Source organism: Notolabrus celidotus, chromosome 15 (genome assembly GCF_009762535.1).
Source record: "Notolabrus celidotus isolate fNotCel1 chromosome 15, fNotCel1.pri, whole genome shotgun sequence".
NCBI lineage: Eukaryota > Metazoa > Chordata > Actinopteri > Labriformes > Labridae > Notolabrus > Notolabrus celidotus.
This window is the reverse complement of record NC_048286.1, coordinates 5,364,408-5,387,321: the sequence shown is the minus strand read 5'-3', so window position 1 is coordinate 5,387,321 and position 22,914 is coordinate 5,364,408. Positions and strand designations below refer to the sequence as shown.

Here is a 22,914-nt window from a genome sequence, read left to right as displayed (position 1 = left end):
CTGTGTTTGATTGCTTTTACTCTTGTTTCTGTTCTTATTTGAAGCACTCAGTGAAGCGCTTTGTGCACTTGCTCCATGATTGGTAAAATACAGAAGAAACTTTAACTCATAAAAAAGAGTAAAGTTTTAAAAGAAATGAGTGACAGTCGGGAACACTTGGTTAAAAGTTCTACCTGCTTCTGGCACCGTTTGACTGTTCCTTTTTCCCAACATAAACTCTACCCCCTTTTAACAACATTTCCTCGCTTTTTGCACGTCGTGAATCAAACGAACATCTTTTTGGCTGCGGGATGAGAACCTCCTGCTGCTCTCTGTTGATTTAAAATAATCACCGCTTCCAAGGCGAGCCCAAACTCCCACAGAAGGACACCGTTATTCATTCCAGAGCAGCGCAGGAAAATCATGCAGCCTCATTACTCATCCTCTAACATTATATAAACCTCAGCCCCTTGATGTGCTACAAGCAACTCTCAGTAGGAGAGCTCCATAAAGTAGATATTAGGCTCTTACTCATAGGAGAACAGGCTGTAGAGTGCTAGACAGGTGATTCAGGTGATATAATGACACGAGTGTGTGTACGTGGAACAGAACCTTGTGCTTTATCCTCATTTTCTCCTGAATCTCCTCCAATTTCTAAATCAATCCTAGACCAAACTCCTGAGTACAAACATGCAATTTAGCTCCCTCTTACCTCATTCTGCTATCCCTGTGAGGACATTTGGGAGTCATAACATGAAAACACACACAGACACACACTGCTGCAGGTTATTTTTACTGCACTGTAAATAACACTGGGCTTCACCTGAACCCTGTAACCTTATCTTGATATCATTTCCAACCCCAACACGGTCTCAGCAGATCAGATGTCTGTCTAACACGAGTCTGGTTCTGCTCAACCAGGCACCCTTAAGAGTAGGCTTCAAACTTTCCTTTATGATAAAGCTTATAGTTAGAGCTGGATCAGGCTTGGCCCAGCTCTTAGTTATGCTACTATAGGCTTAGACTGCCGAGGGAACTGGGATCCCATCTCAACCCTGTCTCTGCCTATCACTTACTTCAACTCTTCCTGTCCCGTCAAAGTTACTAAACATAGACCTTTCTGGAGTTCCTGGGCTCCCTTGTTTCGTAGGTTCCTGTGAGTCGCTGCTGTAGACATCCTGCTGCTACTACCCGTCTCATGACTATCATCTCTATCTCTCTTTTCATATTTGTTAATAATAGAAAATTGAGTACGGTCTAGACCTGCTCTGTTTGGAAAGAGTCTTTAGATAACATTGGTTGTAGTTTGGTGCTATATAAATAAAGATTGATTAATTGGTTGAATCCGATTTCTATAAGCAACTTGTGACACAGAAATAAACTCCAATATTGACCTTAATCTGACCACATATCTGAATTTAATTCCCAACTCAACTCCTGATACAAAACATGCAATAAAGCGTATGAAAGACAAACCTTTGAGCGGTTAACCCTTTGTTTTTTATCTCTCCGAGAGGACATGTGGTGTTGGTAGGCATGTAAACACAAGAACACACAGACCTGACTTCAGGGGGTTTCCATGAACACTGAGCTGCTGTATATTCACATCCTCAGAGCTCCCGTTAAGCTCCAGATATAACTCTGGAAACATCTGTCTGAAACCAGAGTGTCTGAGCCCTGATGTTCGGTCTAACACACTTTGCTTAAGACCATCGTGTTCACGTGCTTCAGAGTGTAATTTAACGTACTGATGCAGTAAAAGTCTCTTTAATCCAGTTTATATTCCAGTATATTTCTTTATACTCGAGCAACATCAGAGACAGCAGACCGGCCCGGTTGTTCAACAGATTGTCTTCTAACCTCGAGGCCGCCTGTAGCGTCCTCTGCACCAGGCGAGTCTGTCAGTGTCAAGAACCCATGAGACCAGACTTTGAACATGTTCCAAAGATTCTGCTGCCAGCTGCTTCTTTCAGTGTGCGAGTCTCAGATGGACACGCTAAAAGTACAGATTCCAAGTTTGAGTATTATATTCAGTGTTAGTAGTAGCAGAAAGCTCAGTGTTAGAGTCCTGATTGAGTCTGTTTGATCTTAGTGTTCAGCTTGGAAGCTATCTTAGATCAAGTCTCGCTCTTAAGACGGATAGGCTTTAGTTTTAATCCCAGTTTAGACTTTTTAACTCTTTGTGGTTTTAGTCAAAATCAATAAAGAGTCATTACACTTTAGTCACTACTTTCAGTCTCTCTTTAAACTTGTTTAATCCACCATATGATATACATTATTATCATTTTATTTTATTTACTAATTTATCTTTAAAGTTTCCTGTATGTAGTTTTTATTATCCTAATTACTATTTATACAATAATTTTTATTTATTAATTTAACGTTTTAATAAGTATTATTAATATTATCAATATTTTTTATGTATATTTACTTATTTTTAATTGGTATTATCTACTATTTTTATTTTTTTATTTTTACTTTCCAACGATGGACTAGGCGTTTTCAAAAGTCTTTGGGGGGTGGGGGGGTTGTCTCTGAGTCTAATGGCTGCTTTGTTATTTTGTGATATGTTGGCTGAGTCTTAAAAAATTGACATATGTACAACGGCCCCTAACTGTGCATGCAGCGACAAGCTCACTGACAAACATTCAGTCCGCTGCACTCGTCACAGCGTTGTCATCTTTAATAATTAAGAGTTGATCAAACGTCTTACTGAGCATGCTCTCTAACATATTGCCAAACTAGGAAAAATCATGGCTTTGACGCAAAGTTGACAACGTAGCTGATTGTGGTTTTCTGCTGACATGCACGAGAATAAAATCATCAATGAGAATGAGAAACATGCATGGAGGCACAGAGAGTTGAAACACTTGGTGCATTAGTTGCAGATAAGGGACGGGATTAAACACAACCGTAAACCTAAACATAAAACATAAACGTACTTTATTATTAATACCTATTGGGGAAATTCAGTTTTATTCACTCCTTGCTCAAAGGCACCTCAGCAGTGCCCAGGCAAAATGAACCAGCACTTCTCCAGCCACCAGTCCATCTGCCAAACTTTGTCCATACTGGGACTTAAACTGGCAACCCTTCGATTCCCCAGCCAAGTCTCTATGGACTGAGTTGCTGCCGCCCCCAAATTAATACCGCACCTCTCAACTAAGTGAGCTTGCACAGAGATGCATTGCTTATATTTTGACAGAGCGGAGTAGACGCACAGTGGGGGAAAATAAAATGGTTTTTGAATGCCTGATTGTCCTGCCTCATCTAATTAACAAAAACAAAATATACTTTAGTTAAAGTTTTTATTAAAGCTTGTTGACAAAAATGCATTGTCAAAAGTTTCATTTATGAACTCCAGTATTTGATTACTCTTGGGTTTTATTTCCTACCTCCTGATTTGATCTTATGCAATCCAGTCTTATCTCTGTTTTTATGTGATTGTTACTATTATTATCACGTTATTTGCTTCCTTGAAAATTACTCTCAGCTGCGAGTCTTCTTTGAAAGCTGCTGTGCAAATTGAGTTATTATTATATTATCATAATTATTAATATCATGTGGGGCTTATAAAGATGTAATTTGATGTTTTCCCTCTTTTGTCTTTCACATTTGAATCATGGATCTTAGAAATGAGGGTGTTGTATGTTATATGAATGTTTAAGCACTTTGTTGACTGATATAAAATGACTGGTTCAGATGAGGTCAACTGCTCCGTCAGAGCCCTGCTAGAGTCTCAACTTGATGTTACTTTACAACATGAACATTGCACTCTCCCTCCTGGTGATATTGATATTATCACTCCTGGATCTGGTACTCAAACTTTCTACATGGTACCTGACTCAGTGCAGTACTTTGAATGTCCTAACCTAGGGCTGTTTTTGTTCTGAACACCCACTAAGAAAGCTGCATATTTTGAAGCAAGGCTGTTGTTGGTTTCAAACTTGGCCTTTCAAACAACAGCAGTAACATTAGGAGAAGTGAAGGGACTACAACAAGTGTGATACAGTAGACAAACTATGGTCAGAACAGCTCTTAGTTGTCTTGGGATTAATGATGGAGCTAGAAGTACAAACAGCATTTGAATATTATGCTCAAAAATCATTCATCATCATCAGTTTTATAACACTGGAGTAAATGAGTTTGTTGTTTTTACTCTCAACTTTAACACTGCAGCAGCTCCTGGAGGGCATCAACTTAAACCAAGGACTAAATCAGTGTCATCATTTTCAAAAGCTTCTATATCCACCCTGTTTACCCGTTTTCTCTCTCTCTCTCTCTGCAGACTATCCATGTGCAGGGATGTTGGGGATGGTGTCAGGTCAGATCTCAGATGCTCAGATCAGTGCCTCGTCGTATGCAGACCGCGGCTGGGTTGCTGAAAACGCCCGATTGTTGACAGGGAGATCAGGCTGGACCGGGCAGCAGACGAAGCAGCCCTTCAGGAATGAGTGGCTCCAGGTGGGTTTGGTACTGAGCTGTAAAGGGGATTTATTATTGAAGGCTTGGATACTGTTTTTCTCACAGCAAGGGGTTTTGTTTCATTTCCAAACTATAGTTTTTCATGCTATTGTCGGTGTATTGTAGGTGGACCTGGGCCAGGACAAGTTGGTGAGCGGCGTGGTGATCCAAGGAGGGAAACACCGCGACAGGAACGTCTTCATGAAGAGGTTTAGGGTGGGCCACAGTCTGGATGGAGAAACGTGGACCATCATTAAGGAGGACAACACCACCAGGCCTAAGGTTGGTTCAATATGTGCTTACAAGCTGTCGTGGTTCATTCAAATTTTACTTTAAAGCAACAATATTACAGAAACAGAAATGTATTCAAGTAAAAAGATCAATGAAGCTTTTTATCCTCAAATGTGTATTTCAAACCCTAGCCCTATGATCCGATACGATGTGATATGGTGCAAAACGATATTAAAAGATAAGATACGATAAGTTACAATACGATACAGTATGATAAGATATGATACGATATGATAAAATCCAATAAGAAGAAATACCAAGACAAGAAAATATATGATACTATACGAATTTTTGAAATACGATACATTATGTTTCATATCGTAGTGTACTGTAACGAAACAAAACGAAAGGACAAGATAATATAAGAAACGATAACATTCGATACGATATGAAACAATATCAAAACATTAGCTATTTATGATATGATGCGATACGACAAAATACGAAACGGTACCAAAATGATACGATACAAAATCATAAGAAAAGATAAGATACGTAACATAACGAAACGAAAAGAAACGATACAATAAGAGAAAGTAAGATACAATACGTAATGTTACATAACTCAACGTAACGTAACTCAACGTAACGTAACTCAACGTAACGTAACTCAACGTAACGTAACTAAACTTAACGTAACTAAACTTAACGTAATTTAACGTAAGGTAACTCAATGTAAGGTAACTCAATGTAAGGTAACTCAACGTAACATAACTCAATGTAACATAACTCAATGTAATGTAACTCAACTTAACGTAACGTAACTCAACGTAACATAACTCAATGTAATATAACTCAATGTAACGTAACTCAATGTAACGTAACTCAATGTAACGTTACTCAATGTCACGTAACTCAACGTAACGTAACTCAACGTAACGTAACTCAACGTAACGTAACTCAACGTAACGTAACTCAACGTAACGTAACTCAACGTAACGTAACTCAACGTAACGTAACTCAACGCAACGTAACTCAACGCAACGTAACTCAATGCAACGTAACTCAATGCAACGTAACTCAATGCAACGTAACGTAACTCAACATGACGGAACTCAACATAACGTAACGTAACGTAACTCAACGTAAAGTAACTCAACGTAACGTAACTCAACGTAACGTAACTCAACGTAACGTAACTCAACGTAACGTAACTCAATGCAACGTAACTCAATGCAACGTAACTCAATGCAACGTAACGTAACTCAACGTAACGTAACTCAACGTAACGTAACTCAATGCAACGTAACTCAATGCAACGTAACGTAACTCAACGTAACGTAACTCAACGTAACGTAACTCAACGTAACGTAACTCAACGTAACGTAACTCAATGTAACGTAACTCAATGTAACATAACTCAACATGACGGAACTCAACATAACGGAACTCAAGGTAACGTAACATAACTCAATGTAACGTATCTCAACCTAACCAAAAGGTATGATCCAATAAGATAGAGTATAGCATGCAACATCAGGTTCAAATACACATTGCCTTGTGTTATTATGAGATACAGTGATGAAGAATACAGTACACTACAAGTTTGTTTCAGCTTGTCATATTGAGCTGTTTCTGTAACCACAGCGCACACATCAGTAATGAGTCAGGCAGTGAAAGGTCTGATCTGACCTCCAACACTGGTTCTACTTTTGATCAACCTTAAGCTCCCGCACCTGTCCTCTCTGTCTTTCTTTATCATACCCTGTCCCTGCTTTCTGTCATTCAGCAGCAGCATAGTGATGAAAGGCCACACAGATTAACAGAAAGCAAATTATACAGGAGAGAGATAAAAGGTTGTTGACATGAAATAAACCTCCTATGACTGTAATCTGGAATTCCTGGAAGCCATCACACAGACGCTTGCACAGCCACAACGCCGCTCATGGAATGAAATGTTTGGCACCCAAATTATAGGCTTCTATTCATGTGAGCTGTGACTGCTCTGTTTGGTGGAGGCTTTTGTCTGAATCACTCAAGGAAGACTTAACGTGAAGGAAAGGAGATTTCAAAGGAAAAGTGGGGTCAAGTGCAAAAGAAAAATACACAGAAAAAATAAAAAAAAATCCTGTTTTGTTTGTTCTTTGCACCGGACCAGAACATTTTAGAGAGCCATCAGGAAACATTCGGAGAGTCCACATAGAGAGCTCCTAGGTTATCTTTAGCATTTCTAGTAATGAGTCCTCGCTTAGAAGTTGAAGGAACATTTTCAGAGTAGCTTTGAGCAGGGAAAAGACAGGAATGAATCTCAATGAGGAGGCGTGGTTGATCTATTTGCAGGGTATGACACATTCATTTAAAAGCTGTGGTTTGTTGATCCATATGAGGAGAAAAAATTGCTCACATATCAAACATAGGAGGTGAAATCTGCGCTCTAACCTGTTCACATGCTGGTAGTTAAGGTTGTGATTCCCACACATGGATTATACGTGGTCAGGCTGCCAAGGTCTATTCACATCCACCCAAATATACGTGCAGACAGTCTAGCCTACGCTTATTTCTTCCTCTTTGTACTATCCGTATAAGATCAGCTTCCAAGATCGATAAAGTAGTGTGTGATCAGCACTCGCTCTGCATCTCTCTGTAGATGATCAGAGAGATGTCTGCTGCTCTGTCTCTCCTGAAATGCACTGAATGCAGTGACGTCTCGTGTTAGATATGAACCTTTGCATGTCTGTTTTATATCGGACTTCCACAAAATCTGTGTCCAGTCTCCGTGCTCTCTGGTCCTTCAACACCCACCCATTGCATTTTCAGAATGCAGCATGGAGCAGGACTGCCAGACAGCTGGAGTCACATGACCAAGGTTTTCCCGTGGTAATTACTGGATTAATGAATATCCTCCTCCTCTCCTCATCCATGTTGTCTTTATGGTCCTCTGGAAACCTCTGACCTGTTGACTCCAGGCCTGGCTCCGCTTATCATGATGGTTTGTTGTTGTAGTTAAGTGAAATACGATCTGACGAAATAGAAGTGTTGCATCTCTGATCCGGCAGGTCGGAGCCCTGCGGATCCGGCAGCCGGAACACAACGGAGCGGATCCAGTGGAAGTTAACACATTGACTAGAATAGAAACCTATCAGATCCGATGCCATGACAGATCAGAGACAGACAGGAAACGGATCTGGTGGAATTTGGCTGTTAATCGTGTTGTTCAGACTGAGGATGTTATTCTTCTTTTGCTCTGTCATGAATTAAAAGCCTCCCTACTTGAGGCTCACCTGTTGAAACCGTGGCATTTCTCCAGTTCGTGTCATGTTCGGCGATTTTTGGTTGACATAAGAGCAAACAAGATGACTGCACGATCCAATCTGTAGCATTTTATTATGTCACTGTTAGTGAACTGAGCTACCAAACCTGGACTTAAAGGTACAGTGTGCAGCATTTAGCCGGATTTAGCAGAACAGACTTGTGAAAATGTATAAGTCTGTTAAAATTAGCATAAAATCACCTGAATAGTGAAATCATTTGTTTCTGTTAGCTTAGATTGAGCCTTTTATATGTATATAAGGAGCAGCAATCTTGCACCAACAAGTACTGAAGAACAAGCTCTTATCACACGTGTTTAGATATTTAGTGAGAGGCTGCTTGAAATGCACCGGTTTGAAGATGAAGAAGAAGATATATATTAATAGATGCTTAATCACTTGACAAATGGAGGATCATGCTTATCATGCATCACAGGAGCTTCACCAAGAAGAGGGGTGAGCAAAGGAGCGTCTGACAGCTATACATCGTTAAATATTCCCATCTCTACCTGCTGCACCTTTAATGTATGATCGACACCTCCAGTACAAACAGCAGTAAGAGCTCAACCCGCCCAGGTCAGGGCCTGTTTGTCCCCCTGTCATTAAGGATGAGATATGGAGCCATCGAGGCTGATCTCATCGTCTGAGGAACAGGTTCTTCCCGAGAGCCTTAACCTCCATCACCTCTCATAGCTGTAGAGGAGTGAAGACTGTAAATATCACCTCCATCCTTCCCGTTTAACTGTCTGATTTCTATTGCAACCTGTTTTTTTACTGCACTGTTGGTGCTCTCTCTGTTAGGCGTCTATATTGCCTGTATATATTATATATAGAGGGTGCTCTTTATCATATTCATTGTGTTTTTCTTTGTATTGCTGCTTGTTGCTGTCAGCTACCACAAAAACACGTCTTATTACAGTGAAAATAAAGCCATTCTCTGGTTTGACAAGCACTATAATAAGCATGATAACCTTTTTATATAAGAGCGTCTGACACCTTTTTAATTACCTCAGTTATTTAAGCCATTAGTGTCACTGCACAGATACATTTAGCTTCTCTTAGCTTCATGACCTTTCAGCTGAGAGCACTTTCAGGACCATGAGAGATGACACAGGAAGGTTGGTATGGTTTAGAGGAGTCGTAAACGCAGACTGAACAAACAAGGAGAAGAGTGCCGCCTACAGAAACTGAGCAGAAGACATTTCTTGGTTTGATTGACAGGTGTGATTAAGTGATGAGTACAAAAGATACAAACAAGATCCAAAAAGGAAACATCGTCAGAGCAGTAGAAAAGTCAAAAAATCACAAATCCCACCCGTCTCAGTCTCGCTCCGTGTCCCTTCTTGACTTTGTTTCTAATCCTCGAGAGGAAATGCATGTCGTTGCTTTTAAGACTCCACTTCCTCCCCTCTGCTCTCGGCCCTGTTGGTGCGACATCCTCCTCTATGCGTTCCAGATGGCGGGGCGGGAGGACGAGGTTGGCCGTCAGACTCCTGCTGATTTAGTGCAGACGGAGATCTAGATGCTCCTCTGTCCCCTCAGTCTGCGTCTCCGCTCTGTTTCCTGTGTCTTTTTATAAAACCGCTTCAAAAGGCGAGGCAGGAAAAGGATCAGGCTGGTACACGCATTAAGACGCAGCTCGGCTCACACATGGACACAGAGCAGTTACTGTATACAGTCATGCATAAACATGACAGTTTGAGACTAGCCTGATGGTCAGCTTACATTTCACTGGTTTTGATGAAAGCATGAAAATGTTGAAAGATGACAGTCAAAGGTGCCATTTCGGAAAAATGAACTCAACCAAACTTTGTTCAAGCTAGTGTGAGGTAAAGAATTGGGCCTTTAGTCTTTTAGCTATCAAGTCAGGCATGCCCTTATTTGGGCAAAACTCGTAAGTTTAATATCCTAAAAAATACAGAGTTATAAAAACAATCACTCCCATACAGTGTGTGCTGATAAAAAATGAGCTACTCAGACCTAAACTGTTTTTTGAACCAGGCTGTAAACATGTTTATTTGTGCTGTAAAGATCGTCTTCTTTGAATGGGTGTGTATGTGGTTTTTGGTGTTTCTGCAGCCAGCCTCAAGTGGACACTCGATGAACTGCAGTTTTTAGCACTTCAGCATGGGCTTCATATAAGACTGGAGGTTGCCGCTTGTGGCCTAATGTCTGTGTTTTCATCAATCTGATCAAGCTAGAGTATCCGGGTTGTATTTGGAGCTGAACTGCACAAACTAAACTTTGTTGAATTATGTGTTTAATTATTATCCACAAAATGTGAAGGTCTTAAAACTATGTGTTAATTATGAACATGTCTGGCGTATGAAGCCCATTAGCTTGAAAAATAACTACTGTGTAGTCAAATTTGTTATGATCTAAAATTAATTAGTTTTGCACAAAATGAGGCAGGAAAGAAAATTATTGGAGTTTTTTTGGGATGAAGTTTAAAACTAAGAAATCCTTAAAGAGGTGGAATTATGCTCTATAATATATATATGACATATGGGCCATTCTACAGAATTGGAGCTAATTGTTGTCCCATCACCAAAAAATAAGTTTCATAAGGGTTTATTCATGCAAATTGAAAATGTTTATCAAGATCCTGCTATTATCAACTGAATACTAAAATGATATATCAGTTATTTTTAAGCTTTACATACATGAAATCAACATTTACAGGGTGCTTACAATTGGTACGTGGCTGTCCCCAACCCAGAGCCTTTAATTTAAATTCATGTAAATTTTACTAAAATGATGAATTAATTTTTCATTGTTGTTTTTAAATAATCTTCTTGAAACATGTATGAATTAATCACAAAAAAAACTAATTTATTTTGTGTTTGTTTTTTTCATTTTTAAGATTTATTCAAAAAATCTTGCACCACATTTTTATGTCACTACAGAAACAATGTAGGTTTCTGTTCATAGCCTGATAGTGATTTTAGCCACACCCCTAAAATTTGGATCAGGAAGTATTTCTCCTTGGGCCTTACATCAATGGCTTTTTGGTGAGTATTAGTAGTAGGAATCGAATGTGTTTAAAATTTGAAAATCAGTGATCACAATCAATTAAATATATATATTTCTTTTTAAATAAAAGAACAAAGACCATCTTTAAATGTCACTACATATTAGCATTCATAAGAGCAATTCATCTCAGACACAGCGCTCAACTTCTGTGCATTTTTTCTTCTGAGACTCCAGTCTTGCGTAAAAGTCTTTTTTGTGTACATGTGGTCACTTCCTAACTGTACCCATCATGCCTCACAGCAGCCTGTGATGAAACAGGAAGCAAAAACCTCAGCAGTCCACACAGTCAGGAGTGTTTGGAGTTTAGCCTCCTGCCGCTTTGCTCCTAGTGAGAAGTAAACCGTTTTCATGTGTGCCGCCTCCAAACGTCCATGCAGGACACATTAAAAAGACGGACTCTGGTTCTGATTTCCTGCCTTCATTTCCTCCTTTCATTTAGTCTCAGCGTCTTATCAAAGTGACACATGCCTGATCAGAAGCAGACTCACATCACACGTTATTGTTTGTCTTAATCCTGTTCAGCAATGTGGAGTTACAGATTAATGTGAAAAACGCAGGGAGGAGCACTTAGATTGAGCTCATGTGTTTGTGATTTCTGTGATTTAGCACTTTATCATCCGTCTGATGACACTGTCTGCTTCATTTTGAAACAGAAAAACAGATTTTCGACATTTCCAGGAAAGATAACTATTTCAAGCTCTCAGAAATCCCCATGTTCAACAAAAGCCCGCCTAAAATTACACTCTGAGGCTTTGCTGATCTCTTCTCTGATGGGAAACCATTTTCATCTGTGATAGGAGAGATCTTTTTGTAGTTGCATGTTCATTTAATTAGGGAAAAAACTGTATCAAAAGTCTTTGCTCGCGCTGGAAAGCTCTTTCAAGTTTGGGCTTTGATGGAGTTTACAGATATCGAGGAAAGCAAAGATTTTTCTGACTCTCTGAGCTACATGAAAGCAACAGAATGCTGCAAGAAATTGGACTGTGTTCGATCAAACAGAACCTAAATCTTAAAAATTCCAAAATCTTACATTTACTTTTGTATTAAACCCTTGGAAGAAAGTTTGTAACTCCTCCTAAAAGCAACATTCATCTGTAAAAATACACCGCATGAGCGCTCAAGTCGTGTTTGACAGTTTGACTGGAATTCGTGAGCACGGAGTTTGTTAGCTTTGGCTGTGCGTCGTGAATGATTCACTTGCACAGTGTCCGTTGTGTCCGCCTTGCTTCAGTTCTTCAGTTTTCTACCTTTATTAGGCTATAACATATCTCTCTCTCTCTCTTTTTGTTTTCTACTTTAGATATTTGCTGGTAACCAGAACCACGACACCCCAGAGCTGAGGTCTGTAAGTTCCCTCCTGACCCGCTTCGTCCGGATCTACCCGGAGAGAGCGACGACTGAGGGCCTGGGCCTGCGACTGGAGCTGCTGGGCTGTGAACTGGACGGTGAGTGGCGACCACAGACTTCATAAGAAATGCACATAGTATCCGTCACCCATCTGTTTCTGAAGTGCTGTTTTGAAGTCGATCGACGGCGGCAGCCATATTGGAAATGCTGAACTCAACCTAAATTCATCCAATCTAGTATGAGGTAAAGAGGCAGCTCTCAATCAAGTTAGTCATGTCCTTATTACGGCAAAACTCGTACATTTAATACCTTTGATAATACAGAGTTATAAAATAATTCACCCCCGTACAGTGTGTGCCGATAGAGAAATTACTAAACGTTTTTTTGAACCAGGCTGTAAACATGTTTATTCCTGCTGTAAAGATTGTCTTCTTTGAATGGGTGGGTATGTGGTTTCCTGTGCTTCTGCAACCAGCCGATTTTGGTGGCGACTGTAAGATAAAGAAATATATCTTCACAGAACACTTGATGAGATGTTAAAGAGTGTGATTGCAATCAATCAAGTACTGCTGAAATGTCAATTGGGGTGTCCCTCCATGCCCCTGCGGCCTGGCCCATCAGTCGCAGGGCGCGGGTTGGGGGAGTGGTCGGGCCGGCTGGGGGGGGCGGGGGGGATTGGCCCCACCGCCTCCGCCCTCCCCCCGCTCCGGCGCGCCGGTTGGCGGGCTCTGGTCCTGGTCCTGCCCGGCTGCCTGGCTGTCTACTCCTGGTGCTGGGCCCCCTCGGCCCTGGTGGCTCCTTTGGCTCTGTCTTGGGGGTCTGTGGGGGCGGTGTTGTGGAGGTGTTCCTTGGGGGGGCTGCGGGATCTCTCCCCCCTCGCCCCCCTTTCCTCCTGCTGGGTGACCTGGGGGTCACCCTGGGTGCACCTGCGGTACCTGTTTGCTTCTGGTCTGGGTCCTTGGCTTGTCCCCTGGCCTGGGTCTCCCGCGGCGCATTGGATCCTTCGGTCTGACTGCTCTCGCGGCCCGGGTGCTGGGCCGAACCGCTCGGCTGATCTGACCCAAGTGGTTTCATCTGCACCAGTGGTGGTCTTGTTACACAAATAGAACACAGCACGGCGGCAACCCTCTGCGACCCAAGCTTCAGTAATGATTGTGGACACTATAGGTTGCTTAATCATTAGTATCACCACACAGTGTTTTTGGCGTCATGGTGAGATGGTCCCTCTCCATCTAAGTGTGTTAGGTCTCTCTCTCCTCTTTCCCTGTCCCTTTGTATATCTTTGTGTATTCCTTTTTTTTAACTTTATTTTATTTTTTTGGCCCACCTAGGTGTGCACGCCCTCTTTTACAGAACATGATATTAGCTGTCAATAAAAGATAGGCCAGAGTTCTAAGAGGGATGGTGATGGTTGCATGCACACAGTCACAAGCACAGAAGAAAAAGGTTTTCTTTCTTTTCTTTTGCTGCAAGAATAAATTGCATTAATATTTGACAGTTTGTGACAAACATGATGCAAACCAGAAATATATATGCAGACAAGAGTAAAAAAAAAAAAAAAAAAAAGTACTGCTGAAATGTAAAGAAGGATTTAAGGTGTTTGGGTTCAGTTAGCATCTCTTTTCCTAATTTTACACACGTAGATTACTCTGGAGACTTTACTCCTATCCCCAGGGCAATTTGTCTCATCTTATTACATTTAAATATTACAATTTTGCAATTCTGCATAGAGGTTGATATTAAAGTAGAGCACTCCTGTGGTTTCTGGTTTTGGTGGAGCTGTTTTTGGTTAAAAAATAGGATGCAACTAGGCCTTCCTTCCTTTTTAATATCTAACACTGAAGTAGAAAGTGTAAACTAATGTCCCGCTGTAGAACATAAATGGTTTGCATGTAAACAGCATCATGACATGGTTTGCATCCGTGTGTTCTTTGGCTTCAGTCATCAAACAGTGACCTGCTTACACCTCCAGCTGCTTATCTGCACTTTAATGAGAGTTAGAGAGTGTGGGAGCGCAAGCACATGAAGGGCTGACGATGCCATGGCAGGCTACTATCTCTGCTGCAGCAGTGGTCAGAGCTGGATTTAGTTTGTGTGTGTGTGTGTGTGTGTGTGTGTGTGTGAGAGGAAGAGAGAGAGTGTGGGGGGGCTCGACCTTTCACAGTGTGTGAGGGAGGAACAGATGAAGGTAGGAGGGAGTATTTGGTCGCCCTTTAGAGAGCATGATAAGGATCAGCTGAAGCAGTAGAGGGGGCAGAGGAGACAGGGAGAGAAGGATAGGTGAGAAACATAAAAGGGTTTAGAGTGAGGGCGAGACAAGAAGATGAGAAAGTTGAGGGGGAGTAATTGAGACGGAAGATAAACTCCGTTTAAGACCTGGCCTCTGTTCATTACCTTAACAGGGGTCTCAAAAATACAAAAGCTCTTAACACGTCATTATTTTCCCATTTATTCTTTACTTTCAAACAAGAAGAATATATGAATAGACGGACATAGCAAGGTGAACTGTCAGAGCTATGATGATTTAGGAGTAAGAGAGATAATTTGATTGAGCAATCCAGGTTATTGTACTTTAATACAAAGCAGTGTAAAATCCTTGTTTCTGATTGGTCTTTAATATATAGCAACGATCTGTTACTCCTGAAAAGTACTGCGTTATGAAGGAAGCAGGTTTTATCACAGGCTGGCGGACCATAACTGTACTTATATCAAACCGCCAACAGATATCTGATCTAGCTTTCTGAGTCTGATCTGGCCGATATCCGATACCAGGATCTGATCGGTGCATCCCTAGCTCCGTGGTCTCTCATCCGTCGACACCCACCGGTTGTGTTTTCAGAACGCAGCACGGAGCAGGACCGCCGGACAGCTGGAGTCATGTAACCAAGGTTTTCCCTCTGTAAACTATATCCCAATCAATTCTTAGTGTAAAAATATTGATGTAATGAGTAAGTCGACACATAATAAGAAAGGGAATATCTATTGAGAAGGGTTAGTATGACCTCTTTGCTCGTGTAGCTGTCCTGCTCACTTTAGTATACACTTTGGTGTGTTTGTGCGTGTATAGCAGAGAGTGGTTGAAAGAAATAGAAGCAGGTGTGAAAACAAAAAAGGAAAAATAAGCATCCTTGTCTCAGATGAGGAGAATGAAGCTTTAAACATGGGTTCACAAGCACTGTAACACGCATGTACGCACTCAAATGTAAGTCTGCACTCGAAACACCCAGATGCTGATTCTGTATATTTACTTAAAGATGCAGCCTTGCCCTCAAACATCCCATAAAATAAGCAATCATGCGCTAATTATCCAAATGAAAGCCTTTCTATAAGTTTGTTTCTCACTCAGGCAGTGTAAAGTTGTTATTAAAGGCTTTTTAATAGAGGACGCTTTATGTAAGATCACTTCATTAGATGTTTACTTGGATTAATTGAATGTCTACCCCTTGAAAAAAGTCTTAAAGTGATGTTGCATGTAATCTAATCTTTTTTTTTTACACTAAAACATAAAAACAGCAGAGAAGCTAACAAGCTTACACTCACAGTTTTTTCTCTTTTTGTCATTGCTGCTTTGAGGTTCAGTCGTCGTCTTACATCCTCGCTGTTGTCGGGGCAAACCTTCATCCCACTCAAACATGTTTTCTTCCTCACAAAGTTTAATTACATGCAGACCATCTGTGATTTTTACACGGGCTACATATGCTAATTCATCTTCAATTTGCTGCATTTCCATAAAAGCACATCAGCAGACATGGAGAGAGCGTGGTGGAGTTTAACAAGATACGAGAGTTTCTGTCGTTATTACTTTGGTCCTTGATGGGGAACAAGAGTGCCAGCTCTTCTTTAATGTGCAGAAAAATGGAGACACTTGAGTTCTGCAGCAGGATTGTTACTGAGAGTGTCAAGTTTTCATAATATCTCTTTCCCCGAGTGAGTCAGAGTTCTCTGGGAAAAAAAGATCCACAGCCAAAGGTTTTATTAAGCTTCACATGTTATTAAAATGCAGGAATCTCTTTAAAACTTTCTGTTTCCGTACACGTCATGCTTTGGTGATATATGTGAGGGTAAATGTAAAGTGAGCAGGAGTTTATGCGAGGACAACACCCATATTTGATTGTCTATCCAATCGGTCTTGTGAATGATAAAATATGACATTAGCTTTGTGCTAATGACAAAGGAAGTTACTCACCAGGTTGCTGAAGTACGCCCGCTATTTCTCAACAACATTTCTCCTTTTTCAGTCCGTCGTGGTCGACCCTCTTTGCAACAAAGGAACCACTAAGATCTGTTTTATTAGGGCGTTAACACATTAAGAACAAGTCTTCCCTTGACAAGTAACCCAGGACTTCCAGTTAGGTTTCATTTTTCCACATCAAAAGTTGCAAAATGTGCTCTCATTGTGCTTGTGGCAGCAGAAATACTTCCCTCCTTAGCCTGGAATTTGTGGATGTACCCACTTCTACAATTTCTGACACATGTTCCTGTTCTCAGAGGGGAAGTAAAGCTTCTGATGTTCTAAAAAGGTTCCTGGAAAGTCCTCAAAGCGAAAAAGATACCATCAGTTAAATGTGTTACAAACCTCTGAGATGGATCAGAGCACACACATTGTAAATCCTGTATAATAAACAAATGTGTCTGAATACCAAACTGTCTTTTATCATCTCTCATCTCCAGACATTACAACTACAGCTCCCCCCACCACGGCCATCGCCTCCACACTTCCCATGACCACGTTTGGAGCGACCACCACAGCGCCCATCACCATTCCTGGAACCACCCCGATTACAGAGTGTGAGGACGGACACCCGGACTGTGTGGTGAAGACAGAGGCCCCCGATGACTACGAAGCAGAGACAGGTAGAACTGCTAAACTCCTCAAGGGTCGAATTTAGCTTAAAGGTCATGTAAGGAGCTTCAGCTGGTTATAAAACAGAATGAAGTTTTTGCTAATGCCTCAATGTGACATAATAAAGCACATCAGACCCCTGGTGACAGGATTGATAACTTTAATAATAGTTTTATCACTTGTAACCACAGCTGCAGGGTCGGTGTCAGATAAAGTGAATTACAGCACACTCAGAAACAGCTTTTTACACAGTGAGAGATACGACTGAGTTTTAAAATGCAGCAGGCGGGGGGTTTATATCAGAGAACACTACTTTCACATGTGCACAGGACACAGGTGTGCAAAAATATATATATGTCATAGTTTCACAATATTACCTTGATGATAAAACATAATTTTCCTGCTCTTCTCATCGATAAATCAAATTTAAAAATGAAGCCTTTCAAAACTGGGAGAACTTAAATGTGAGAGTTAATGCTTATTTTTATTTTGTATTATTTGCTTTATTTTTATATTTTATGTAATTTATTATTGGTTTTTTTTATTTTCTGTATTTTTGTATTTTTTATTATTTTCTTTATTTTTATTCTTTCTTTATTAATTCATTTTTTTATTATTATTATTTACGTTATTTTTATTTTTTATTATTTTCTTTATATATATATTTTTTTTTTTTCTGTAAAGCAGCTTTAAGTACCATGAAAAGCGTGTACAATTCCTCTCAATTATTATCATTATTATTATTCTTTATTTTTATTTTATTCTTATGGTTATTGTTATTGTTATTATTAAGAATTCATATCAAGCTTGGGATATAAACTGCATCAATTAGCTTTGTTTGAATTCATTAAACCTCCTTAGATTTCATCAGCCTGACATGAAAGCTTGCTATTGATTCCTCGCAACCTGAGGTGTGTTGAGTATGTGTTGGCATCTGTTACGGGTGGGACCAAACCAGCTGACCTTTGACCTTTCTCTGACTCTCCCATCTGTCTGTAGCAGGAAGCACTGCAGCGCCCGACCCCATCCTGGACTTCATACCAGGTGAGAATATTCACCACAATCTGCTGCCGTGTTTACTCCCCTCTCTCTCTCCTCTCTCTCCTCTCTCTCCTCTCTCTCATCTCTCTCCTCTCTCCCCTCTCTCTCCTCTCTCTCTCCTCTCTCTCCTCTCTCTCCTCTCTCCCCTCTCTCCTCTCTCTCCTCTCTCTCCTCTCTCTCCTCTCTTACTCTCGACCTTTGCAACATCTTCTCCTGGAACTTCAGAGCAGATCTGAAGCATTTTACAGTCCCATGTACAAATAAGTGTGCCTGTTCTGGGTTGTCAGATCAGGGCATTGAAATCTGCCAGTGTCCCCATTATTCAGTGTCACCAGCAACACTGACCACAGTCACAGAGAACAATGAGACTGACTTCCACGGGAGCAAATGGCTTTTTCATCGCCCCAGTTCACAAATGAGACTTCGGCTCAGAACGCTGACGGCCGGAGAGCCGAGAGAAATGTTGATAGATTTACTCGGAAATGCGTCTGCATTGTTTTTGTTCTCTCCTCGTCGGTCACGCCAGAAAATCCAGTTAAAATGAAATAGCAAGGGGACGACAGATGGAAACGAGAGTCCAGAAAGAGAGATAAGCATGCTGAGTGAAAGAATGAAAACACTTTACAGACAGATGAATAAATACATAAATCTGACAGTGAAACAGCAAAAAGCTCATGTTCCTGCTGTAGAAGCAATAAAACTCAGGAGATTTGTCAGCAGATAGATGGCTGTTTGGCTTAATGGCTGTTTTATTTGCTTTGTTTTATTTATTTATTTATTTTAAAATGGCTTCAAATGTAGTAACAAAGCTCTGGCTTCTTTTAGGATTCTCATGTCGGGCTTTAACTGAGCTTCAGCAGCATCTCGGCACATCAACCCTTACAGTTATAACAGTAATGAATGCTTCATGGTGCTAGAACAAGGTGAAATAGTTAGATAAAGAAGGAAAATGTGGCGTGATTTATGGAGCAGAAGTACAAGTTTGTTTATTTTACTTTAAACTCCTCTTTAGACTTGTCTTAAACAAATAATTCTGATGTTTCCACATATGACACATTTAGAAGTCCATCAAGTTGACTTAAGAACACTTGGGCTGTCCAGAAATAAGAGAGCATCCCTTTTTAAAAGCATGCCTGAATGGAAACCTACCATGAAATCAGTGAAATAAGTCACTCTTAAGTTTAATGCATCTGTATAGCTCTTCCTAACAAAATCTATGTTCACCATTTGGAGTTTGTAATCCTTCTAGCTGTTGATTTGGTAGTTGTGCTCAGGTGTAGTAAATCAAGATCAATGGGCAAATCACTGATGATAATGCAAGCTGTATTTTTTATACTGCTTGCTGTAATGGGATGGGGTTATGCCAACGAGGCTCCTCCCCCTTCACCCCCACACAAAAAATCCTGAGTTTTAAAATGATGAAAATCAGTCACTTAAAAATTCATTAGTTGGGGCGCTTTTGGCCTATCAGTCTAGCGGTCTAAGCGCCCCACGTATAGAGGCTACAGTCCTCGTTGCAGAGGTCGCCGGTTGGACACCTGGCTGGCCGACCATTTACTGCATGTCTTCCCCCACTCTCTACTCCCCACGCCTCCTGTCTCTCTTCAGCTGTCCTGTCAATAAAGGCGATGAATTGCAGTGTATAACACTTCTGCATAGGCGGCTTCATATTTTGAGACTGGAGCCTGCCGCTTGGGGTAGAATACCCGTCTCTGAATTTTAAACCTGTATATGAGGAATAGCCGACTCTTTTGATAGGAAAGGAAATTAAAAGTGTTGCTTATACACAGAGTATCATGGTTTTTAGACGGAAGACAGAACAAGAAAACTGAACAGAGGGAGGTTATCTGAGGATCAAACACATGCATTCTTTTTGACGATGTGGTCTCAGTGCATAGAAGAGGTCGAAGGTCAAACTAGGCGGAGAAACAGAAGAGTCATGTTTGAAAAGCCAACCTTAAAAATGACATTTGACGAGTTGAATGTGTTAATTTATTGTCTTTACAGGCTCATGGACACATTTTGTCATTGGCAGGATTACAAGGAGAAATATTTAAATGAATATCCGCCTGACGTGTTTTTCTTTCGTAGCTTTACTTATTAAAGGTTTCTATTTCCAGAAGAAGGACAGTGTGAAGGAGTTTTCTCTTCAGGTGTTTATGCATTGAAAGACTTGGAGGTTTTGTGCCTTTTGTGTCTGCACACACTCCACACTTAAAGCCAAATGCAGCTCTGTAGCTTCTTTTTTTTTCCTGCAACACAGTGTCACAGTTTATCTTCCCTTGTGAATACACTGAATTCAATTTATTGGCAACCCAAGGAGGCGAGGGATGAATAGAAGGAAAGGTAGAAAAATAGGAGCGGTGACAGAGAGACAAAAGACAGAAAGGGAGCGGGAGCCAGTGAGGAGGAGAGGACTGAATAGAGATGAGACAGAAGGAGGCTGAGGAGGATGAAGAGACAGAGAGGGAAAAGGGGAGTGAAGGTAAAAGGGAGAAGCGGAGCGATGTGTGGAGAGAAAGAGAGCGAGAGAATAAAGGCCTCTTGGGTCTCAATTAGCCGAGCGGAGGCATCGCGTGAAGACAGCTTGGGGTTGCAGGAGGGTTAGAGGCTCCACGGTCATCTCTGCATCCTATTAGCCTCTCAGAAACAACATGTCCAGTGTTTGGGGACTTCAGCGTTCGTTTGGATGCTGCGGTGAACCGCTGCCGCCAGTCGACTGTTGGCACACACAGAGAGAAGACAGGAGGGAGGAAAATGCAGCTTTTTTTCTCTGTTTGGGTTTTTTTTCAGGGGGGCCACATCCGCATGTTGGTGGCACCACGCCTTACTCTGTGGAAGGCTCTGTTTTTCTCTCTCTCTCTCTTGATGTCCTGATCCCAAACATATGTACATGTTGGCGCTGCTTTCTATCAGAGCTGACGTCTTAGTTCCTGTGTTTCACTCAGGCCCTGCAGCGCTGCACCACGGCTACAATTACAACTGTCTCTCTGTCTTTTTCACCCCGGCCCGTCCGCGCAGGGCTTTTGTGCGGTGCGACATGTTCTCCACAAGCTCTACAATTTATACTGTGTGTACAATACAGCTGGAGCAGCTTTCTAATATTGATGTTACAGGGCACGCAGCTTTTTTTCTGCAAGCTGCCTGCTCTCCTCCTCTGAGCTGAAGTCAATTTGGAGGTTGAACACGGTGTATGATCAGCCTGTGAAACACAACATTTGTTGCAGAGTCCTGCAGAGAATACCTCAAGGAACTTTGATTAGCTTTTTTGAAGACTTTAGAGGAATAGACAAGGACTGAATAAGGGTTGACTGTGCTTGAAGAAAACTTTGATGCTGATATGCTTATTTGATCACTCAAGGTTTTGTGAAATTGACCCAATGAATAAAAGAAACCATTCAAAAAAGTTGCAAAACATGGGCCTTAACCCTCCTGTTATGTTCGTTTCTCTAGAACAGCAATAATGTTCCTGGGTCGATTGGACCCGGGGCATATTCAATTATCCAAAAGTGTCAGAACCCCAAAAAATCCCGATACACATTTTTTAATCTAAATTTGAACTCCGTTACTAACCATTCAAATCAAGATTCGGTCCATTGATATTCTTTACTTTTCACAGATCATTGTTCAATGAGGATAACTCACTCGTTTTTCATTTAAATTCATGTTAAAACTTTTTTTAATGTACATTGGAAAGCCCAAAATATAAATTCAGTAGTTTTACATGACATAGTTTTTTGTTTATTTTATGTTACATTTTTATTTTTTATTTTTTTATGAAGTGATGTTGATGAATTAACATGACAACTCTTCTGTCACATGGTGCCCAGATTTTTATGCTACATTTATCTGGCTTGGAAGGCATATATTGCCTATATAGACTTTAAAAAGGGTAAATTTGACCCGCAACATAACAGGAGGGTTAAGTTAAAAAATTGTGGAATGAAAGTACTCCAAATTCAGGGTCAGAAAGACATTTTAGGAGGACTTCTGGCTGAAACACCACCAAGATGGTAGCATAGTGAGAGTGCTCCCATCTGTACCCACTTAAAAGAAATCAAACCCCCAGGAAAACATGAGATTTAACTAATTCAAACAGGGGTAACAATGGCCACCAGATTTAAAGGCAAGTAAAGTACACCGTCTGCAGAAATAAACAATGATGAAACTGAACGACATTGTGGCCACCCAGCAGCTTATACTAGCAAACATGCTAACGTTTCTCTTAACAAGGCAGCTAACAATGAGACGGCGGATTTGGACTTGATTCTTCGGGAGCTGACAGGATTTCGCCAAGATCACCAAAGGCAGATCAAGACATTAAAACTGGGGTAGTCAGATTTAGATCCACTTTTTGTTAAACTGGTTAAAATTATCTTGATGTCCCGATGGCGATCAATACATAATGTGTTCTTAAAAAAAGAGGTAAAAAAAGCCGCTATCTACAGCCGGAGTAAACCTGGGAAAACACCAACCAATCCCTGCCATCAGGAGCCAAATGATGAAACCAATCAAATCCAGTCCTGCCGTTCTGCCCGCAGCTTCCCGTTGATTCCTGGTGATTGTAGTGTTGGATGTGGATGCAATAGCTCTGTTTATGAGAGTGAATCTTTAAGAAGTAGCAGGAACTTAACGTAGGAAAATAACATAGCTGATGAGGTTGTGGCT

At 40.9% G+C, this 22,914-nt stretch overlaps 1 protein-coding gene across 1 annotated transcript in view; it reads left to right on the top strand.

The window, feature by feature from the left end:
- The window catches only part of LOC117827217 (neuropilin-1a-like), a 117,059-nt gene that overhangs the window by 81,517 nt on the left and 12,628 nt on the right, over positions 1–22,914 (top strand). The window contains exons 9-13 of the mRNA XM_034703744.1: positions 4,268–4,443; positions 4,570–4,725; positions 12,316–12,460; positions 17,034–17,216; positions 18,205–18,249. Coding sequence (XP_034559635.1) covers positions 4,268–4,443; positions 4,570–4,725; positions 12,316–12,460; positions 17,034–17,216; positions 18,205–18,249 — 705 coding nt within the window. The remainder of the gene's footprint in view (positions 1–4,267; positions 4,444–4,569; positions 4,726–12,315; positions 12,461–17,033; positions 17,217–18,204; positions 18,250–22,914) is intronic.